The sequence below is a fragment of the Galeopterus variegatus genome, unplaced genomic scaffold, assembly GCF_000696425.1.
Source record: "Galeopterus variegatus unplaced genomic scaffold, G_variegatus-3.0.2 Scaffold267, whole genome shotgun sequence".
In the NCBI taxonomy this organism is placed as follows: Eukaryota; Metazoa; Chordata; class Mammalia; order Dermoptera; family Cynocephalidae; genus Galeopterus; species Galeopterus variegatus.
Window position 1 is genome coordinate 767,185 of NW_007726378.1, and position 19,921 is coordinate 787,105.

Genomic DNA, 19,921 nt, shown 5'->3' on the forward strand with positions numbered 1-19,921 from the left:
GGGGCTTAGGGCGGGAAGTGAGGCCGGGCACTTCCGGCAGCGCGGACGGGAGGCGCGGTGGGCAGCTATGGCTGGGTGAGCGGAGCTGTGCGCTCAGCAAGCACTTATGGGGCACCTGCTGCATGCATGTGGGGAAGCGGGGGTAGTTGAGGCCCCAGTGACCTCATCCGAAAAGGGCGTGCTGGTCCCACCTCCGTCTTGGCATTCGGGACGTGATGCTGGGCGCGCAGACACAGTGAGGGCAATTAGAGAAGCACCTTAAACCACCGCGCTCGGTCACCGGAGGCTCCCGGAGAAGGCAGGGAGCTGTAAGACCGTTAGAGAGAGGCAGGTGGGCGGATGAAGAGGCTGCAGGTAGAGACCTTTGGAGAGAGGCAGGTGGGTGGGCGAGAGGGCTGCAGGTAGAGACATTTAGCAAGATGCAGGTGGGCGGGTGAGGAAGCATTGAAGGTGCAGGATCGCAGCCCTGAAGGATGTGTCACAGGGCTTCTGAGAAACAAGAGGCCCATGAAGCTAGAATCCAGGGTGTGGGATAGGGCTGGAGTGGTCAGTGGCCCAATCAGGCAGATTCAGGGGATTGTCGGACTGTGCCATTCCACTGTCCATCCCCTCCCCAACCGCTGGAATTGGTTCTGGTGCCTAGGACCAGTCTGTGCCATTTTCCCGTGAGCCCCTTTAAGCCATTTGAAGCCAGCGATTTATAATTCACCAGTTATTGTCTTCACATCTTGTCAGCACACTTTGGTATTGAAGGATCTTTGGCTTTGTAGCCTTGAGGTTAATAAATTTTTTAAAATTAGGAAAATGGACATAGAACTTACTTTGTAAGGTTGTTCTGAGAGTTAAATGGGGGGAGGTATGTACAGCTCCTGGCCTGCCCAGCTCTTGTGGGTGGCCGATAAACTGTTAAAAGCCTAAATTGTTAAAAAGAATCTTGGAAATTGGCCTTTAACCATTCATACAGGTTGAGTTCAATTTTATTAAGAAATGTGACAGGACAGGCCTTGTTCTAGCCACTGAAGCCATTGTCCTAGGTAACGAAGGCAAGAGTCTGTCCTCATGGCGTTTTCTTGCAGTCTCTCAGAGCCCAATAAAAATTTTTGCCAGGTGAGAAAAGAATATTACTTTCATTAATTTTATCAGTACTGTTAACCAGTACTGGGAAAATTTTGGTTGATATAAACAAGGTGACTGTCATTGATGTTTGAATTTTCATTTTGAAGAAGCCTTCAAGGGAGAAAAAAACACTTCTTGATTACAGGATAGAAATGTCTACTGTATTAATTTGCTTGGCTTTCCATAACAAAAGTACCACAGACCAGGTGGCTTAAACAACAGATTTATTCCGTTATGTTTTGGAGGCTGGAAATCAGAGATCAAGGTTTTGGCAGGATTGGTTTGTCCTGAGGCCTGTGTCCTTGGCTTGTAGATGACCATCTTCTCGCTGTGTCTTCACATGGTCTTCCCTCTATGTGTGTCTGTGTCCTAATCTCCTTTCCTTATATGGGCAGCAGTCACACTGGATTAGTGCCCAAACTAATGACTTTGTTTTAACTTGATTACCTCTATAAAGACCTTATCTCTAATTATGGTTACATTCTGAGATACTGGGGATTAGGACTTCAACACATGAATTTTGGGGGACACAGCCTGTGACATCTGCTTTCTGGCTGTATAGACTTGTCAAGTCACTTCCCCTCTTGGGTCTCAGTGCTCCATCTCTAAAAATGAGTGGGTTGAACCAAGGGCCCCTCCATGCTCATGACCTGCTGATCTATGTGATGCCAACCTACTTGTTCCCTTTTTCTCTCACCAGGTATTTGAAGTGGGTGTGTGCTTCCTTTCAGCGTCAAAGGTTCCACACTGCTGGGGGCCACCACAAGGGTCGGACAGGTGCTGAGCACCTGTGGATAATGCGGCATTTAAAGGACCCCTTTGTGAAGGCTGCAAAGGTAGAGAGTTATCGGTGTCGAAGCGCCTTCAAGCTTCTGGAGATGAATAAGAAGCATCAGATTCTGCGGCCTGGCCTTCGGGTATTGGACTGTGGGGCAGCTCCTGGGGCATGGAGTCAGGTGGCAGTGCAGAGGGTCAATGCTGCAGGCACAGGTGGGGCCTCCATGCTTTTTTCACTAGATGTTATATTGACATCTTTCCGTGACTGTACAACTGAATCAAGCCCAGAAGTTTCTGAGTCCTGGTCCTTGAAGTGCTATGGTTTCATGGTAGTCCACCAGGGGCTGCCACCTCTAGGGCCTCAGGAAAGGTTTCATGGCCGGGAATCTGAATTTTCCACTCTTGGTCAACCCAAGGCAGTCAGCTTTTATCTGTCTTATATTTTAGGGTTTTGACTAAGTTTTTCTTTATAAAAAGGTTCCCTGAATAATAAAGAGGCAAATCAACCACTCATACAACTTAGAAAAGCTATGTCATCATTTTAAACAGCTGCATAGTATTCCATATAATGGTCGTACTGTGGGTTGTTTAACTAGTTCCGTAATTCTGCGCATCAAGGTTGTTTGGGTTTTATTGTTAGTATATACAATGTGTGAATATCTGTGGTGAATATCCTTGCCATTTATATTTCCTGCCATAAATTTAGGGTACCTGTTTGCATTGGCTTTTTGCAAAAAGCTCTCCCAAATACCTTAAAGTAGGGATATTTGTGTCCATTTTCCTGGTGAGAAAGTTGAGGCATAGAGGAGTTTAATGACTTTCTTTTTTTTTTTTTTTTTGTCTTTTTGTCTTTTTTCGTGACCGGCAATGGATCACAACCCTCAGTGTCGCGCCTGTACCGGACCAGGACCGGCAACGGGATCGCAACCCTCGGTGTTGCCCCCGCTCCTCGCTCAGCCAGTGAGCGGCCGGTCTGTATGTGGGATCCGAACCCTCGGCGGGAGCGCCGCCGCACTTCCCAAGCGGCGCACTGTAGCAGTGCGCCACCGGGCCAGCCCAATGACTTTCTGAAAGTTTAGACATGGGTGTGCTGGTCCCCCGGGTTCAGACATTGTCTCATGACTGGTTTGTTGGGTGGCCACTGCCTATACCTATGGCTGGGATCCCTCATGAGCTTTAGAACAGCACTTTTTTTATTTTTATTTTTTAGCTAAAAAATATATGTATGTACTCAGGTTAGCTCACTTGGTTACAGCACAGTGTTATAACTTTAAGGTCATGGGTTTGGATTCCCATGCCATCCAGCTGCAAAAAAAAAAAAAAAAAAGAAAAAAGAAAAGAAAAAGAAAAAAATTTACAGACTAAATGAATGAATTTGTGTCAGAAACTTCTGTTCTTTTTCCCACCATTGGCTCTATCACCATTGAGACTCTTAATAACTGATTTTAGTGGTTCCTGTTCCCCTAATTGCTCTTTAGGAGGCAGGAAAATGGCCCATTGGACTTATTGGAAGACGTGACAGAAGCAGAGAGCGTGTGTGTCATCTGAGTGTGCTTTTCTTCCCAGAAGTTGCAAAAATGCAGCCAAAGCCATTTGGCTTCAGTGGAAACTTCTAAAGTTGTAATACATGGAGATGTTAAAGAAACCTCGAGTGTAAAGTGACATGTGAGGTGTCCCACTTTGCTGGGCTGAAAATTGAGAGTTTTCACCTTTGAAAAATGAGATACTTCTCAAAATACCTGGACTTCCAATTTTTAGCTAGAAGTAAAACATACATTCCCTGCCTATATTCCCCCGTGTCCCTGCCAGTGGAACAGCCCTCTTATTAAGCAGACTGTGACTGTACCCTTAACTCATCAACCCTTATCAACCTTCAGTGTAGGGGACTGACAGAGAGATGGGGCACCAGACTTAAAAAGGGAGGGCTTTGAATGTAGGTACAGTGTGAGGAGAGGGGGACTGACATCAGTTGTAGGCAGGAAGTCTTGTTTTAGGTAAGGTGAAACAGTGGCATCTGTATTATTTTATAACTAGTATTACTCAAATATGGGCAAGATAATCAATCTTTATACCTCATGTTGTATGTCCATTTCCCCCATCTCTTGGCTTGTTTCCAATAGTTTCCACGGTGAAAGGAATTGGATTGAGCTGGAAGATGGACTTATTGATTTAATCCAGAGGCACTTTATGTACTAGCATGTCATTTTCTATTTTAGTTTATCAAAAAGACATACAGAGATAAGAACCCTTTCACAGAGCAGGAAACTTGGGTAGTGAAATTATATCAGAGTTGGAATCAGAAGTTCTGGGGTATGCCCCAGGTCTGCCTGTCACTCAGTGTGACTTTAGGACAGTAACTTCTTGCCTGGGCCACAGTTTCCTCAGATGTAGAGTGAAGGACCACCAGTCCCCCACCACGTGTCTTTATAGGATGTATAGACAGTGGGAAAAAGCCTGTGTCCCACACATTTGTGCATTAGCTCTTTACCTTGGTCCTGATGTTTACTTTTATCATTTTGTTGCATTTATTTTTGTGGAAAGAATTCAGAGTGTAAATAAAGAACGCATTCACTATTTTTTCCTCAGATCCCAACTCTCCTGTTGGCTTCGTGCTTGGGGTAGATCTTCTTCACATATTCCCCCTGGAAGGAGCAACTTTTCTGTGCCCTGCTGATGTGACTGACCCAAGAACCTTTCAGAGAATCCTAGAACTGCTTCCTGGCGGGAGAGCAGATGTAATTCTAAGTGACATGGCACCCAATGCCACAGGGATCCGGGACCTTGACCATGACAAGCTCATCGGCCTGTGCTTGACCCTTCTGGACATGGCCCCAGATATCCTGCACCTGGGGGGAACGTTCCTTTGTAAAACCTGGGCTGGAAGTCAAAGCCATCGGTTACAGAAGAGACTGACAGAGGAATTCCAGAGCACGAGGACTGTAAAACCTGAAGCCAGCAGGAAAGAATCATCAGAGGTGTACCTCTTGGCCACAAAATACCACAGAGGGAAGTGTGCTGTGAAGCAGTGAGCATTTCTTCTGCCATTTTCATAGGGGTTCTTAGGTTGTTTTTAACTACACATGTAGCCTGAGCTCTTTCCTGAAGAGTAGCTGGGGAGAGCCGAGCTCTGATCTGGGAGATGCAGCAGGATAAGTGGGGAAACTCTTTAAAAAAAAAAAAAAAAAACCAAGAAGACAGGACAAAACTATATTCAAAGACCATGAAAAATGATAAAAAAAAAATAGTCGTCTATATCATAATTTGTGAAAGTTATCAGGAGAGGGAGATAAGTAAAGATTGAAGGATGAAGAGTCAGACTGAGGAAGGAAAAAAAGAAATTCGCTGAGGCAGAAATGGATATACCCACATGGGCCTTTATGTAACTTCCCTGTCTTAGACTGTTAGGCTATTACAGAGAAACAGGTTTTCCACTGTTGCTTTAACAACACAATACCCAGGTTTCCAGTTGTTATTTTGGCTGGATATAAAGTAGAAAAATCAGATATTCCCATCTGGGGGTTAATTTCCATTTCTCTGGTGAATAATCTGGAAATGTATCCATTCTTCAGGCAGCAGGAGTTCCCAGAGCAATTAGGGAAGACATTTGGTATGAATTTATGCACGGGGTGGGTGTGCTTTGCTTTTGTCGGAAATAGATATTGCTGTAATACTCCAGGCTCCCAAGACCATAAAGGTAATTGTGAAAGCAAGCAGTGATGTGGTGTGTTTATTTATTTTCTTTTACTCTTCCAGGAACCCAATGCAGCTTTATAAAAGAATATAGATTGCATTATTTTAAGGGATTTTCATACTTTTAAATTGTGTTTTGTTAAAACCGTCAACTGGTTTCTTCAAAGCCATTTCCTGGAGGCATACTTATCCCTCAAGAAGAGAGATTATTGACTGTAAATATGTTTAAATTCCAAGGTCCAGTGGGAGAAAGACTAGAAGCCCAGGAATGTCCATGATGGTCCTAGGGCTTGGTCCAGCTCCTCAAAGTATGCTGCTGGTCAGATATTTTTACTTTTCATTTTCTTTTTGGTTGCAATCAAGTAAAGTCCAGAGAATCTCCTGCCCTACCTCAACCACATTCCTGTCACATCTCATTTGATTCCCCAGGCACCCAAATTTGGAAATCTTTTGTCCTCTGGAAGAGGAAAGGTCAGCGCAGAACCTTGGGAACAGCATCTTCTTAGCGGAAAGCCAGGGGCTGGAGCAATGGAGGGAAGAGAGGAGGAGAATTTGAAAATGAGTAAGACGCACTCTTGGGAAGCCTCCATGTTAAAGGATAGACAGGTTGCTGTAATTCAGGGATTTTCTGATGGCACATACTTTGTTCTTGGGAAAGGATCCACGTTAAAGCATAGACAAAGTTTACCATAATTCAGGACTGGGCCGGCCGTGGCTCACTCGGGAGAGTGCGGTGCTGATAACACCAAGGCCCCAGGTTCGGATCCCACATAGGGATGGCCGGTTCGCTCACTGGTTGAGCGTGGTGCTGACAACACCAAGTCAAGGGTTAAGATCCCCTTACCGGTCATCTTTTAAAAAAAAAAATAATAATAATTCAGGACTGACCTAATCTTCACCCTATAGGATGCAGCACCGTAGAGAACAGGGCACGCAGTCAAGGGCACCGCGCTCCGAGGTCGTGCAGACATTGGGAAGACTACCTAGTAGCATAAATACTTTGCACTTCCGGTGGGCCCAGAGAAAAGCCAAAAACGTATTAATTCAAGCAAATGGTATTAAATTTGGGGGAAGAATCAAGAATGAAAAAGTTTGTCGGGAAGAGGCCACCGTTGGGCGGTGCTATTCCACACATTACGGCGCGAGGCAATAGCCTTAGTGGAAGAGCGTCCTGCGCGGGGCAGGGGCACCACGACTGTGCCAGGGTCCGGCCTTTGGCTTCTCGTACTTTCCGTGGGGTGGTCTCCCGCGGGTGGGTGGCTCTGAGTACGGACGCGGAGCACCGGAGACCGATCGATGCGCTTACTCGATTCTTTACGGCCGGTTTCCACCCAGGTCTCGCGAGAGCGCAGGCGTGAGTCTCGCGATAGGTGGGCGCGGGCGGCGCGGAGGGAGATCTGAGCGGCGTCGGCTGGCGGCTGCGGCTGAGGTGAGCGGCTGGTGGCTGAGGTGAGGGCCTGGCAGCCGGGGTCACGGGTCTACCCCCCGAGGACGGGCAGGGGCGCTACTCTCTTCTCCTGACTTCACGATCCCCGCGTACTCTGTTGGCGCCCGCTTGGGCGCCGGCGCGGAGGTCTGGGCGCGGCCGCTACCCTCAGCCCACTCCGGAGGTCCAGCCGCGCCCTCAGCCGCCCTCGCCTGGCTCTGCCGGCGCTTCGGTCTGGAGACCCCCTTCTCTCTTCCCTCCTCTCGCCCTCCACCTCCCTCCAGGGGAGGTCTCTGTCCCTTCCTCCCTTGTCTGCCCCTCACTGACCTGGGGTCTGCCCGGGGGCGTCTCGTCCTGGAGACCCCCCGGATCTCCGGTCCGTCGGCTCCTCGCTGGCCTGGGGTGGGCGCGGCGCCCCTGCTTCCCTGAGCATCCAGTGGAAGGAGGCGTTCCCTCCGGGAGGAGCAGCTGGAGCTGACCAGCTTGCAGCAAAGCAGAGGTGGCCGGTGTCCGCGAGGCCAGGCGCTGTCCTGACCACAGGACAGGGCTTCCTACCCCTCTGTCTCCCTGACCCGGCTCTCGGGAAGCGGCTCCTTTGGGCCATCTGCTCCTTCCTGGAGCACCGCCCTTCAGAGTTGACCGAGCTCTGCCGCCCGCATTTCTTCGCTGGAGCTAAGCGTGGTAGTTGTCGCTACAGTTGACCCTTGAACAAGGAGGGAGTTAGGGGCGCTGCCCCCCGCGCGGTCGAAAATCCGCGAGTTAAGTTTTGACTCCTCAAAGTCTCGACTACTAATAGCCTACTGTTGACGGGAAGACTTATCGGTCATATAGTGGATTAATACATATTTTGTATGTTATGTGTATGAGAGTGTTTCGAAAAGCTCGTGGAAAAATAGAATTAAAAGATAATACGAATCTTTCCATGGACTTTTTGAAGTGCCCTCATGTTGTATACTGTAGTCTTACAATAAAGTAAGCTAGAAAAGAGAAAATATTAAGAAAATCAGAAGGAAGAGGAAATGCATGTACAGTACCATACATATATTTATTGAAAAAATCTACATGTGAGTGGACCCCCACAATCCAAGGGTCAACCGCACTTCCATTTTACTATGGAGGAAAGCAGCTGTCAGAGATAGAATGCTGTCTGCCCAAAGTCACACTGCTTGTAGCTAGTGAAGTGGGAGCTTGCCTTTCATGGCTAGTTTGAGTTTGGAGAAAGCAGAAAAGGTGTGTGGCAAACTTACCAGGCCACATGATGGTGACCAGGGCGGTGTGAAGTGGGATTGCAAATTGGTGAGCATCTTGGTCATTTCTTTAGGTTTCCGAAACCATCCCTGTTGCTGAGAAGCAGTGTCAACTCAGAGATTGTGACTGACAGTTCCAGCTCAGGGATTCTGTTAAGAGCAGTTGGAGTTCAGTGGCTGGAAGGTTTGAGCCCCTTGGGTAAAGAGGATGGAGTTTGAGCTGGCGCCTTATCACATGCTTTATGGAGCAGCCTAGTGCCAGGTGGTTGAAAATGTAGGTGTTTTTTTTCATTCTAGTTTATTGAATGCATCAGTTCTTACAGGGAATGGCATCTTTTTTTTTTTTTTTTTTTTTTAAAGATGACCGGTAAGGGGATCTCAACCCTTGGCTTGGTGTTGTCAGCACCACGCTCAGCCAGTGAGCAAACCGGCCATCCCTATATAGGATCCGAACCCGTGGCCTTGGTGTTATCAGCACCGCACTCTCCCGAGTGAGCCACAGGCCGGCCTGGGCATGGCATCTTGAGAAGAGGATGTATTGGCTAAATTTTCCATAATGTTATGGGAAGTGTGGCCCTGGTCTGATCTTGGCAAATGGAAGGGTTTGGGCTTCTAGAGTCTCCCGCCCTGCAGGCCTGTATCCTCTACTGTCCTGTCTTCCAATCTGTTGTTCCGTTGTGATTTGAATGAGAGGGGTGGAAACCATGGCCAGAGAAGACAAGGACTCTGCTTGCACCAGGCCAAGGTTCTTGTTAAATGGGAGATTCAGAGGCAACCTAAGATTCCTCTCTTCCTTTTTTGGGGATGTGTAGGAGAGTGTATTTTCAATATAATACTTAGGGGGAATCAGTGAGAGCCAACTCTTCCTAATGGGAGCAGCAGTATGCACCTGTAGGAGTGTACACGTTTTGGCTGTTAAATGTGCCTGAGATGTTCCACACCTTTTGGCTGGTGGGCTGGCCTGGTGTGAGACCATAATAAGGACAGGTTTGGGGATGCAAGGTTCTTTGCTGCTGTTTGTCTTCAGCCCTTTCATATGTTGGCTTGTGGAATGCATGCTGCCTTTAGAGTCAGACAGACCCAGGTTCCAATCTCAGTTCTGTAACTTTTTGAAGCCTCCAGTTTCATCATCTTTAAAATCTGCGTAAAAGGACCTAATTCACCAACCTGTTGTGAAGATTGAGCTGTTGTATATAAAATTACAAGCTGAGTGCAAGTCAAAGTATGTGGCAACAGTTGCACCGTCTACTATTTGAAGTCTTTTTATGGGCATTGAAGGTAATCCTCAACAGGTTTGCAAAGTGGGCTTTACTATCATTAGTTTACAGATGAAGAAACTGAGGCTCAAGAAGTCTAGGTGCTTGGTAAATTTCAAAAACCTTTCTTTTTGACCTGGTGGAAAACAGTAGTAATACTAATGTCAATATTAATATATAGTGATAATTAGTATTTCTGTGGTCATCATCATTTTTATTGCCACTTTGTTTTTGATTCCCAGAGGCCACATTTTTTGTGAGTGCTTGTAATGGTTAATTTTAGGTGTCAACTTGACTGGATTAAGGAATGCCTAGAAAAAACCATTATTTTTGCGTGTGTCTGTGAGGGTGTTTCCAGAGAAGATTAGCCTGTGAATTCGAGTGGACTAGGGGAGTGGGAGCCTGTCCAGAGGCATCTCTTACTGTGACAGGTGATAATGTGTGGAAAGGCTGGCTGTGACCCTTCCTCTGTCTTCTCTCAGAAGGAAAGTGGCCATGGAAGACCTGGGGGAAAACACCACTGTCTTATCCACTCTGAGGTCTTTGAACAACTTCATTTCTCAGCGAGTGGAGGGAGGATCTGGACCGGATATTTCCACCTCTGCCCCAGGTTCTCTGCAGATGCAGTACCAGCAGAGCATGCAGGTAAGTGGCATATGCCAGGATGGGGGTTTCTGGGTAAAGACACTTGAGCTCAGGTAGGGCCTATTCAAGTTCCATATAGTTGAGGCAGATCAGTAGTAGCTCAGCCTAGAGGCCAGTTGGCTGTCTTCCAGATGTCATTGTAGGCATTCATCATTCTGGGACAACAGCTAGAGGCCAGGGTCTGGCCTTGTACTGTCTTGGCTTAGAGGTCTGCTTTGTTAACACCCCAAGAGTAGGTCTGGTGCTCAGCAGTGCACTCACTAATGAACTCACAAACACTCATGGTAGGATCAGAAAGCCAGTTTGTTCATTTAATTGGGGATAAAACTCAAACTGTCTGGGAGCATGAGCACTGGAATCGTCCAGCCAGCATGCCGTCCCGTTCAGGGTGTAACACAGGAAGGCTTTGTTGTAAACACAGTGCCCCCTCAGCCTGGAGAGAAAGCCAGGGCAGCTAGTGGACAGACTGGGTATTCCATGGTGTCAGACTATGGAGGGTCATTTGCAGATCTTGCGGTGATTTTTACAGTTTTACTCTGATTATAGTCATATTTCACTTCATTCCAAGTTCTTGGGAATGCTCACTATAGACCCAGTGGCAAAGGGGTCAGGCCTGCTGAAGGACTTCAGGCTCTGAAGAGTTGTGGGCTCAGTCCCAGTTGGGGCTGGGATAACTGGGTCCCCCAGGTAGGGAAGTGGTCTCTCCGGCTGTGCCTAGACCCTGTCACTGCGGCGATGGCTGCACCAGGCTCCTCCCTGGTCTCTGCTTGCATCTTCCTTTTCTTTCCACACTGTGTGTGTTCTGTAGCCCTGATGAGGCCCATGGACCATTTGGTAAAACAAACGATGTGTTTGTATGTGTTCATTTGTTGAATAACTGAATTACTGTGCTTGTTAGAGTGCTAAATTGCTAACTGCCCTTTCTTGGCAAGGGCTTTTCTCTATTGTGAGAGTAGGTCTTGCATCCTTGTGTGTGTGTGTGTGTGTGTGTGTATGTGTGTGTGTGTGTGTGAAAACAATTGTTTATTAAGTGATGGTGGTAATAGATGGCAGTTGTTTTTTTGTTTTTTTTTTTTTTTTGTCTTTTTCCGTGTCCGGCAACGGATCGCAATCCTCAGTGTCGCCCCCGTACCGGACCGGGACCGGCAACGGGATTGCAACCCTCGGTGTTGCTCCCGCGCCTTGCTCAGCCAGTGAGCGGGAACCGGTCTGTATGTGGGATCCGAACCCTCGGGCGGGAGCGCCGCCGTGCTTCCCAAGCGGCGCACTATCCAGTGCGTCACCGGGCCGGCCCTAGATGGCAGTTGTTTTTGATCACTAGTGAAATAAGAAGTTGGCAATTCTGGTCCTAAAAAAATGCTATAATTTTATTGATGCAAATCTCTGGGAACTTTTGGCCTATCTGTCAAAACAACAGGAATCTAGAATACCAGTTGGACCTTGGAGGTCCCCGGTGCTCACTTGTAAGGGCTTCCTCTGTTGGGGGATTGGTAATTGAGTGCTGAAGTCTGCCTGAGATGGTTAGTAGAGTAGTGACTGTGAGAGTTGCCTTGGGTCCTGACCTTGCTTATGTCCTGTTGCAGGACTTCACTCACGGTTCTTTCTCTTCCTATCCAGGCCCCCCAAAATGGCAGGAGAGGGACCTTAGAATGCAGCAGGTCTGGGGAATCTGGAGGGAGAGGTCAGGATGTCTTGCCTGCCAGTCCCCGCTCCCTCAACTGATTAAGGATCCTGTTTTAGTTGGAAGTGTATACAGTCTGCTCTGTCATACATTAGTGTTCATTTAAATATAAAGGTTATCTTTAAAGTACTCTCTTTCCAATACAAAGGTACTTCAAAAAGTTCATGGAAAGATTTGTATTGTCTTTTAATTCAATTTTTCCACAAACTTTTTAAAGTACTCTCATATAGTTAGTGTTCCAAGAAGGTGTGGGATACAGATCAGGTCTGCGCCTCCTGGAGGTAGAGTGCCAGCCACCCTTCTCTGGAGAAGCGCAGATATGGCTGCAGACATACAAGTGAGACTGGGGAGGTTGGTGAGTTTGAAGGGTAGAGGTAGACTTAGGAACCCCCAAACATCAACAGGTGGGAATTGAAATGAGGAAAATTTAATAGAAATAAAGGAAGCGTGGACTTGGGCCACCAAAGAAAGTAGGTGGGAGGGATGGAGATACCTTTTCTCTAGCTCAGGTTTTGTCAGCCTCAGCACTGTTGACATTTGAGCTGCATAATTCTTTGTTTTGCTGGACTTTCCTGTGCATTGTCGGATGTTTATCAACATCCCTGGCCTCTACCCACTAGATACCAGTAACAAACACATACCACTACTACCACTTCTGTGACAATCAGAAGTGTCTCCAGACACATCTGTTGGGAACTGCCACTCTACTTTAGTGCTACTCAGACTTTAATGTGCATGTGAATCCCCTGAGAATGTGCTTAAAAATAAGATTCTAATTCAATAAGTCTGGGGTGCAGCCTGAGATTCTACGTTTATTAAATGCACAGGAGATGCTGTGCTGCTGGACTGCAAGGCTTTACCCACATGAAGAGTCTGACTCTGTGAAGCTGTTTGGCATGTCTTCTGGCACCCACCAAGGCTTGAATCACCTGAATTTACCTACCCCTCTGTGGTAGTCACACTTCTTTGTTTTTTGGTTTTTTTTTTTTTTTTTGTCTTTTGTCTTTTTTCCGTGTCCGGCAACGGATCGCAACCCTCAGTGTTGCCCCCGTACCGGACCGGGGACCGGCAACGGGATCGCAAGCCTCGGTGTTGCTCCCGCGCCTCGCTCAGCCAGTGAGCGGGAGCCGGTCTGTATGTGGGATCCGAACCCTCGGACGGGAGCGCCGCCGCGCTTCCCAAGCGGCGCACTATCCAGTGCGCCACCGGGCCGGCCATGTGGTAGTCACACTTCTAAAATGGCCCCTGGTTCACACTTACCTTCTCTACCTTTTCCCAGTTATTCAACCCAACATTGACTAGGTATTGTGGCAGTGGGAATATAATTAAGGTCCCAAATCAGTTGATATTAAGATAGGGAGACTACCTGGGTGGGCCTGACATGAGCCCTTTAAATCTGGATTCAGAGATAAAGAAGTTGGACTTAGAGCAGGAGAAGGATTCAACAAGAGAGAGATTCACCATGGTTGGCTTTGAAAATGGAGAGGGCCATGTGACAAGGGATGTATGCAGCCTCTAGGAGCTGACAACAGCCCTGGGCTAACAGCCAGCAGTGTCCTCCAAACCTGTGAGCTTGCGAGAAGATCTTCAGCTCCACATGAGAACATATCCCAGCCAACTGCATTGAGTTTAGCCTTGGGAGACCCTGATCAGAGAACCCAGACACATGCATCTGGACTTATGACCTATATAACTGTAATCTAATAAATGGGTGGTGTTTTAAGCTATTAAGTTTGTGGTGATTTGTTATATAGCAATAGAAAACTAATATATCCTTTTTCCTAAAATAAGCATACACACTGTCATCTTAAAATACATCTTCCTCTTACTCTTTTTTTTTTTTTTAATCTCCCTTTGCTTGCTGCTCCCACTCACTTCCCAAAGAGGGATCCAGTGGTGGTCTACTTTCTACTCCCAAGGCTTACTTAGCACTTGCAGGGAATGGGCACTTGGTGACTGTGTCTGTTGAACTGAGCCACGTGCCTTGTTTGGTGCAGCTACTGAGGATTCTGTTTTTCTTTGGCTATGGCACACTCAGTTGGAAGAAAGAGCAGAGCAGATCCGTTCCAAGTCTCACCTCATCCAGGTGGAGCGGGAGAAGATGCAGATGGAGCTGAGTCACAAGAGGGCTCGAGTGGAGCTGGAGAGGGCGGCAAGTACCAGCGCCAGGAACTACGAGGTGGGTTCAGGTGGGTGAGGGTGGGTCCAGCCGGCCTGGTGAGGCAGCCCTAGGAGGCCTGGGGGCTGTGTATCATACCTACCAGGCTGGAAGAAGCTGAAAGCCTGAGGTGCTCCATGTCGGGATTGCCAGGGCGTTCCTCCTGAGGCAACCAGATGACATGGGCCAGGTGTCAGCTGTGCTTGATGTGTCTGAGGAGGGTGGCATGCAGTGAGGATAACTGCAGAAGGAGGCCCCTCACTGTGTCTGCTGCTCGGTGCAGCTGTGTTCCTAACTGATGTCCTTCTGCTGGCTCTCTTGGTTTCCTCTTTCCTATGGAAGAATTGGAATGCAGATCTGGCAGAAATACCAGGTGGTGATGGGTAACTGGCTCAGAAAGTCATTGGGTTACATAAGGGCCCCAGCGTCCATGCTGGTCTTGCTGAGATGGTTGTAGGGCCTCTGAGCAAAGAGCCCCAGTATCTGTGGCTGCTTCATTTTGCTCCTGGTTTACCCAGGGTAACTGGGAGAGCACTACCCCTGCCACTCAGGGAAGGTAGGAGGTTTCACTTAGTGCCTGAATCCTCTGTTTCTTTCACTTTGACTAACAGCTCTTTGCTGGGTTTTTCAATAAGTGCTCATCAGTTGTGCAAATCTGCCAAGATTCAAGCAGAGCATTGGACCACAACGTCTCTGGCTTCCCTGCCCATTCCCTGAGGATGGATGTCTGACCCCATTCTTGCCTTACATGATATATTCACATACTTTCCTAGTCCCCCCCAAAATAATTGATGTCTTCCAGGGTGTGATGCCTGTTAAGATTTCTTTGAACCTGGTGTGCATATTCCTGGCTTTGGTGTGTTGTGTGGGCTCTGTAAGCCCAGAGACTTGGCCTGAAGCTGAGATGCTGCTGCCTCGGGATTGGCCCTGTTGCTGCTCAGAGTGATCTTTCTCTGTGAGCTGGGGCTGTTGCTCACTACCTGGGTTGGTGCTAGAGGGACAGTCCTGGAGGAATTGGTGGGAAGGGAAGAGAGAGGCCACAGGAATCTTCCCAACTAAAGTGCCCTTTGTTAGGGTTGGGTGGTGGCACCAGGGCCATCAGAATGTAGGAAGTGTCATACTGATGGCATAGCTCTCTCACTCAGGCCAGAGGAACAGGGTGTGGAGTTGGAGTTTCTCTGGGTCCGGAGTTCCTCAAGGGCAGGGCCGTTCTGACTCCGCCCTGGAGCTCCATGTCATTGCTGGGTCTTTGAAGGTCCTGTCTTGGGGAAATCCATTGATGCAGGGGTGACTGAGCTTAGATCTGGGGCCCTTGCTGAGCTTGAGCCACCTCCCAAGAGGCCTGTCCTTGCCCACAGACACAGCTGAATGGGACTCCAGGAACCATCAGAACCAATACTTTTCCAATTGTTCCTTGGAGTTGTGGACTCCAAGACTACACTGGTTTTTTGGGACTACCAGTTTGGCAGTGGGTGGGTGGGAATCTTGGCCCTCCCACCTGGAAATACCTATGAGATGGTGAGACCTAGAGGTCTGATGTCTGAGGACCTGTCTGAACTGCCCCATCTGCACTTGGAATGACAGTGCCAGTAGAGGTGCTACATTCTGGCCCTGACGGTGCACTAACCAAAGCTCTCATTTGGTATCACAGGGGGGTCCCTTGGCTATTTTGAGGCTGTGCTTGCAGCTTGCTGTCCTCTTGAGTCCCTTCGAGGTGTAGATCAGCCTTCCCTCAGGGAGGCACAATCCTGTTTGCACTTTCATTAAAACTTTCCTCTGTTTTGGGCTGGGATGTCCTGGATAAAGGTGGTATAAGTACTTACTCTGAAAAAGACAGTCTCCGGAAATACCTGGTGGTTCTTGAAGGGAGCTAGTGCAGGCAGCTTCCTGATGAATGCAGGGTGAGAAGTCACCAGAATGCCTGGCTCCACTTGGCTAGGACTCACTGCCTTGACCTCCAGGGATTCTGGCTCCTACTCTGTAGTCCCTTCTCAGTGATTATACTGAGAAGAGTCCCCATGGATCATTACAGTCAGGAGGTCTGAGTGTGGTTCTTAGTTCTGTCCCTTCCTTATCAGCCCAGAGGTCACACAGCCTCCCTGAGGTTAATAATATGGGTGGCTATGAAGGTTTCTGTGAGATGATGTGCACTCGTGGCAGACTTGGGCGCAGCGTAAACTGTTTGTGTCTGCAGCCTCATGTCTATGCCACCTGTCTTTGCTCCAGTCATCTGTTCGTTGGCGGAATGCTGACTCATTTTAATGATGGCCTGAGTGCAGTTAGACAAAATCTGCTGGTGCTGCAAAAGCTCAGCTGCTTTCCAAGGTTGATTCTAAATTTTCAGTTTTCCGTGCTCCATCTCCTCCCTGCAAAGATGATCACTGAGCATGATCAGGTGTGATCCATGCCAGGTTGGGTGTGATCCATGCCAAGTGCCCTCTGAGGAGTACTGGCTTCTTCCAGTGAAAGACGTTGTGCTGCCTTGATAGGAGACTGGTGCTAGAATTGGGGTCCCAGGTCTTGTCCTGGTTCTGCTGCTGAACTGGCTGATGGGTCCCAGCTGGCTCTTCTCTGGGCCTCGGTGGCTATCCTGAGAGAGGAGTTCTCCCTGCTCTGACTCTCCCTTGGGGCTGCATCTCACTCTTGCCCTCACAGCGCGAGGTTGACCGCAACCAGGAGCTCCTGTCACGCATTCGGCAGCTACAGGAGCGGGAGGCTGGGGCGGAGGAAAAGATGAAGGAGCAGCTGGAGCGTAACAGGTTGTGTAAGCAGAGCCTGGACGCTGCCAACAAGAAGCTGCGGGAGAAGGAGGACAGCCTGGCCGAAGCCGGTGAGGTGAGCATAGGGCCCTCTTCTGGGGATCAAGGCAGCCTGGGCCTCAAAGGGGTTACCCTCTCTCCTTTAGAATTTTTCCGAGGAAAAATAATGAAAGTACTCCAAACTCTACCACTATGGCACCATGATATTTTGACTTTTTAATTGTACTTCCCATATGTGCACTTACATTTTTTGCATAGTTGTAATCATAGTAAAAATATTAATTTTGCATTTTATGGTTTTCAGTTAATAAGTTGGGCACTTTTTTTGGTCTTTGCAATTAGGAATTTTGATGGTTGAGTAATCCAGTTTTTGTCATTTTCAAATGTTTTGTTCTTTGGCGTACATACCCCTGGTGTTTCTATGGCAGGTAGCATCATGCATAGAGCCTTTTGGCTTCTGGTGAATTATTTTGTTTGGGCAGACACCTAGGAGTAGGGTTATAAGGTCCCCAGTTATGGTTATCTCTGTGGCTGTTGCTACCAGTTATTATATTGTACTAATAGCCACTGTCGAGTATTCTAGTCTCACTGTATCCTTCCCTGTCATGGATGGTGGTATTTTCTGGAAATGCTTTTTTTTTTTCCTTCACAGAACATGTAAGTAGGTACCTCTAGATTTGCATTTCTTTGATTATCAGCAAGGTCTTTTAGTGTCTGATGGCATCTGAGAATGTCTTTAAACCAGAGCATATGTGAACTGTAGTCCAAATGAAGGTTGTATACATTTTAAAAACAGAGCCTGAACATTGGCACTGGTGGAAATTGGACTCCTTTGACCTTTCCTGTCCCTTTTCTGTGGCGTTCAAGATCACAGATGCTGAGAGGAAACAGATGAAAACCTGCTAGGGGAGGGAGAGAGGGTGCATTGGATCATTGGTATTCCATCTCTGCGCAGTTTTCTCTACTTGATAGACCCTTGAAAGCAGGCTGCAGGTTATTTTTGCCTTGGCAGCGCTGGGGAGCACGTTAAGGTTGTTGTCACATCTGTCTTCTGAAGTGAATGTTGGCAGGAGAAGAGGCGTGATCAGTGTCCAGAGAAGCCTACTTCTGCCCTGCCTGTGCTCTCCTGTGCTCTGGGTCCTGGGTCCTGTGTTCTGGGCTATCTATGCCAGAGGCGGTGGTGGTGGTAGTGGGGGCGTTGTCTTCCTGCCTATGGGGGTCCTCAGTTCCATGGAGGAGGGTGAGTCATGCACAGCACTCAGTGAAGCTCAGAAAAGGGTGAGACCCTCACTACTGGAGTAGCAAAGAGGGTGTTGATGGGGCCCAGAATGGGCAAGGTCCTGGATAGTTGGGACAGAGCACGGCGAATGATGCTGCTCTTATTTTTCACATCTAAGCTTAAATGGCACCTCCCCAGAGAACCTGTCCCTGGTTAGTTGGTATAAAGTTGTAACTCCCTCACCTCTGCTGCATTCTCTCACCACAGTGCCCGCCCCAACGTGTATAGTACTTGTTGCTCTATGAAACTATCTTATTAAGTCGTCTCTTTACTTCCCTACAATATTTGTCCTCTATAAGGCTAGGATGTCTTGTCCCCTGGATCCAGCATAGTGCCTGGTGCCCAGGGTGTATTTATTGAACTCAGTACAACCTCTTGAAGGATATGTTCATTGCTAGGTATATTTTTAGTACCTTTCTTCCTTTTTGATGCACAGATAGATACCTCACTGTTGTGATAAAGTAAACGTACAGATTGATAGAGTGTGGGGAGTGACCTTTCTCCCCACATGTCAGCCTCCCCGGAGTGGTGTGGGGTGAATAGTGGTGATGCATTTCAGTGGGTCCTGGATTGGACATGGGTTCTCAGGGACAGCGAAATGAGTGCTGTGGCCTCTTTGTTTGTAGAGAGGGCCAACCAGCTCCCCAGATGGGGGATACTGGTGTTGCTTACTGGGGTGTTTGCCAGGTCCACTGTCTTGCTCTCAATGTGTAGGTTCCCTGGGGTAGACATCAGGCTCATGCATTTCTGTGTGTTAATTTATAGCGACACTTTTAAGTGGTCTGGCTTTTCATGTTGGTTTGACTGATGTGCTCTCTCCCCTAGGAAATGGTGGAGGGTGGGGAACAAGGTCAGCAGAAGGTTGCCTGGTGAGATGCAGTCAGAACCAAGGGTGGCAGTGGTGTCAGGTAGGCCCGCTGTCATGGAGGCTTTGCTCTGAGACTCCCTCCCCAGGATTGCTTTCCTCTCTGAGCCCTTCTCTTCCAAGCAGCACGGCCCTCCTGGCCAGTTATAGCCCAGCTTGCTGGCCTGGGAGTTTGTAGTCTTCAGGCATTCTTTCAGCTCCTCCACTCAGTGTGGCTTTTGTAGCCTAGTTTCAAGGACAGCCTCCATCTCCCATGTTCTGCTTCTTGGCGAGTACCTTGCTGTTGTCTGTAGGTTACATCTTTAGCAAACAGCTGGAGTAGTGGTGTGGGAGTGCTTCAGGGAAGGATTCCAGGCAGAGTGTGATGATGAGAGCCAGGTTGTGGAGGGAAGACTGGCATGATGACGTGGGGGATATATGGATGCCTGGTGGGCAGGGACATTGTGAGTAGGGGGTGACGGTCACAGAGGCTGCTGGGCAGCAGGCCTGAGAGGCCAGGCCCATCCTGGCTGGCAGCAGATTTTGCTCCTGAAGCCCCCTCACTGGGACCAGCTTTCCTGGAGGCCTGGGCTGTGACCCAGATCTCTTCTGTCCGCTTGTGGGAAGCAAGAGGCAGGTTCTGGGCTGGGATGCTCTTGAGTGTAGGGTTGAGGGGTGGGACCCTTGTGAAGAAGTCTCTCTCGTCTGCCCAAGCGCATGTTCCCAAGAAGGAGGTGGCTCTGTTACCTGCCCCAGTTGTAGGTGCCAGCCTCTTCCTTTCGCCGCCATTTCCATGTGGAAGGCTCACCTTCATTCGTGCGTGGCCTCGGGCTTAGTGAGTGGCTCTCATGTCCACACTCTGCTTTCAGACCATCAGCATGTTAAAGGGGAGGATCTCAGAACTGCAGTGGAGTGTGATGGACCAGGAGATGCAGGTGAAGCGCCTGGAGGCTGAGAAGCAGGAGCTGAAGGAGCAGCTTGACATGCAGCATGAGTGAGTGGGGGGGGGGGGGGGGGAGCAGGGAATCGCCTCAGCCTGGTGA

At 48.5% G+C, this 19,921-nt stretch overlaps 2 protein-coding genes across 2 annotated transcripts in view; both read left to right on the forward strand.

The window, feature by feature from the left end:
* Nucleotides 1-24: 24 nt before the first annotated feature.
* Nucleotides 25-5,079, forward strand: FTSJ2 (FtsJ RNA methyltransferase homolog 2 (E. coli)). The gene is made up of 3 exons (XM_008566748.1): nucleotides 25-75; nucleotides 1,817-2,106; nucleotides 4,480-5,079. The coding sequence occupies exons 1-3, from the start codon at nucleotides 68-70 to the stop codon at nucleotides 4,920-4,922; spliced, it is 741 nt and encodes a 246-aa protein (XP_008564970.1). The 5' UTR covers nucleotides 25-67; the 3' UTR covers nucleotides 4,923-5,079.
* Nucleotides 5,080-6,987: 1,908 nt separating this feature from the next.
* MAD1L1 (MAD1 mitotic arrest deficient-like 1 (yeast)) overlaps nucleotides 6,988-19,921 on the forward strand; it is an 18,611-nt gene continuing 5,677 nt past the window's right edge. The window contains exons 1-5 of the mRNA XM_008566749.1: nucleotides 6,988-7,012; nucleotides 9,995-10,157; nucleotides 13,877-14,017; nucleotides 16,652-16,831; nucleotides 19,748-19,872. Coding sequence (XP_008564971.1) covers nucleotides 10,008-10,157; nucleotides 13,877-14,017; nucleotides 16,652-16,831; nucleotides 19,748-19,872 — 596 coding nt within the window. The 5' untranslated portion in view covers nucleotides 6,988-7,012; nucleotides 9,995-10,007. The remainder of the gene's footprint in view (nucleotides 7,013-9,994; nucleotides 10,158-13,876; nucleotides 14,018-16,651; nucleotides 16,832-19,747; nucleotides 19,873-19,921) is intronic.

What these genes read in the sequence shown, in the direction of transcription:
- FTSJ2 (XM_008566748.1), top strand. An exon ending in GGTCAATGCTGCAGGCACAG is followed by an intron (nt 2,107 to 4,479) that starts GTGGGGCCTCCA and finishes TTTTTTCCTCAG; the next exon opens with ATCCCAACTCTCCTGTTGGC.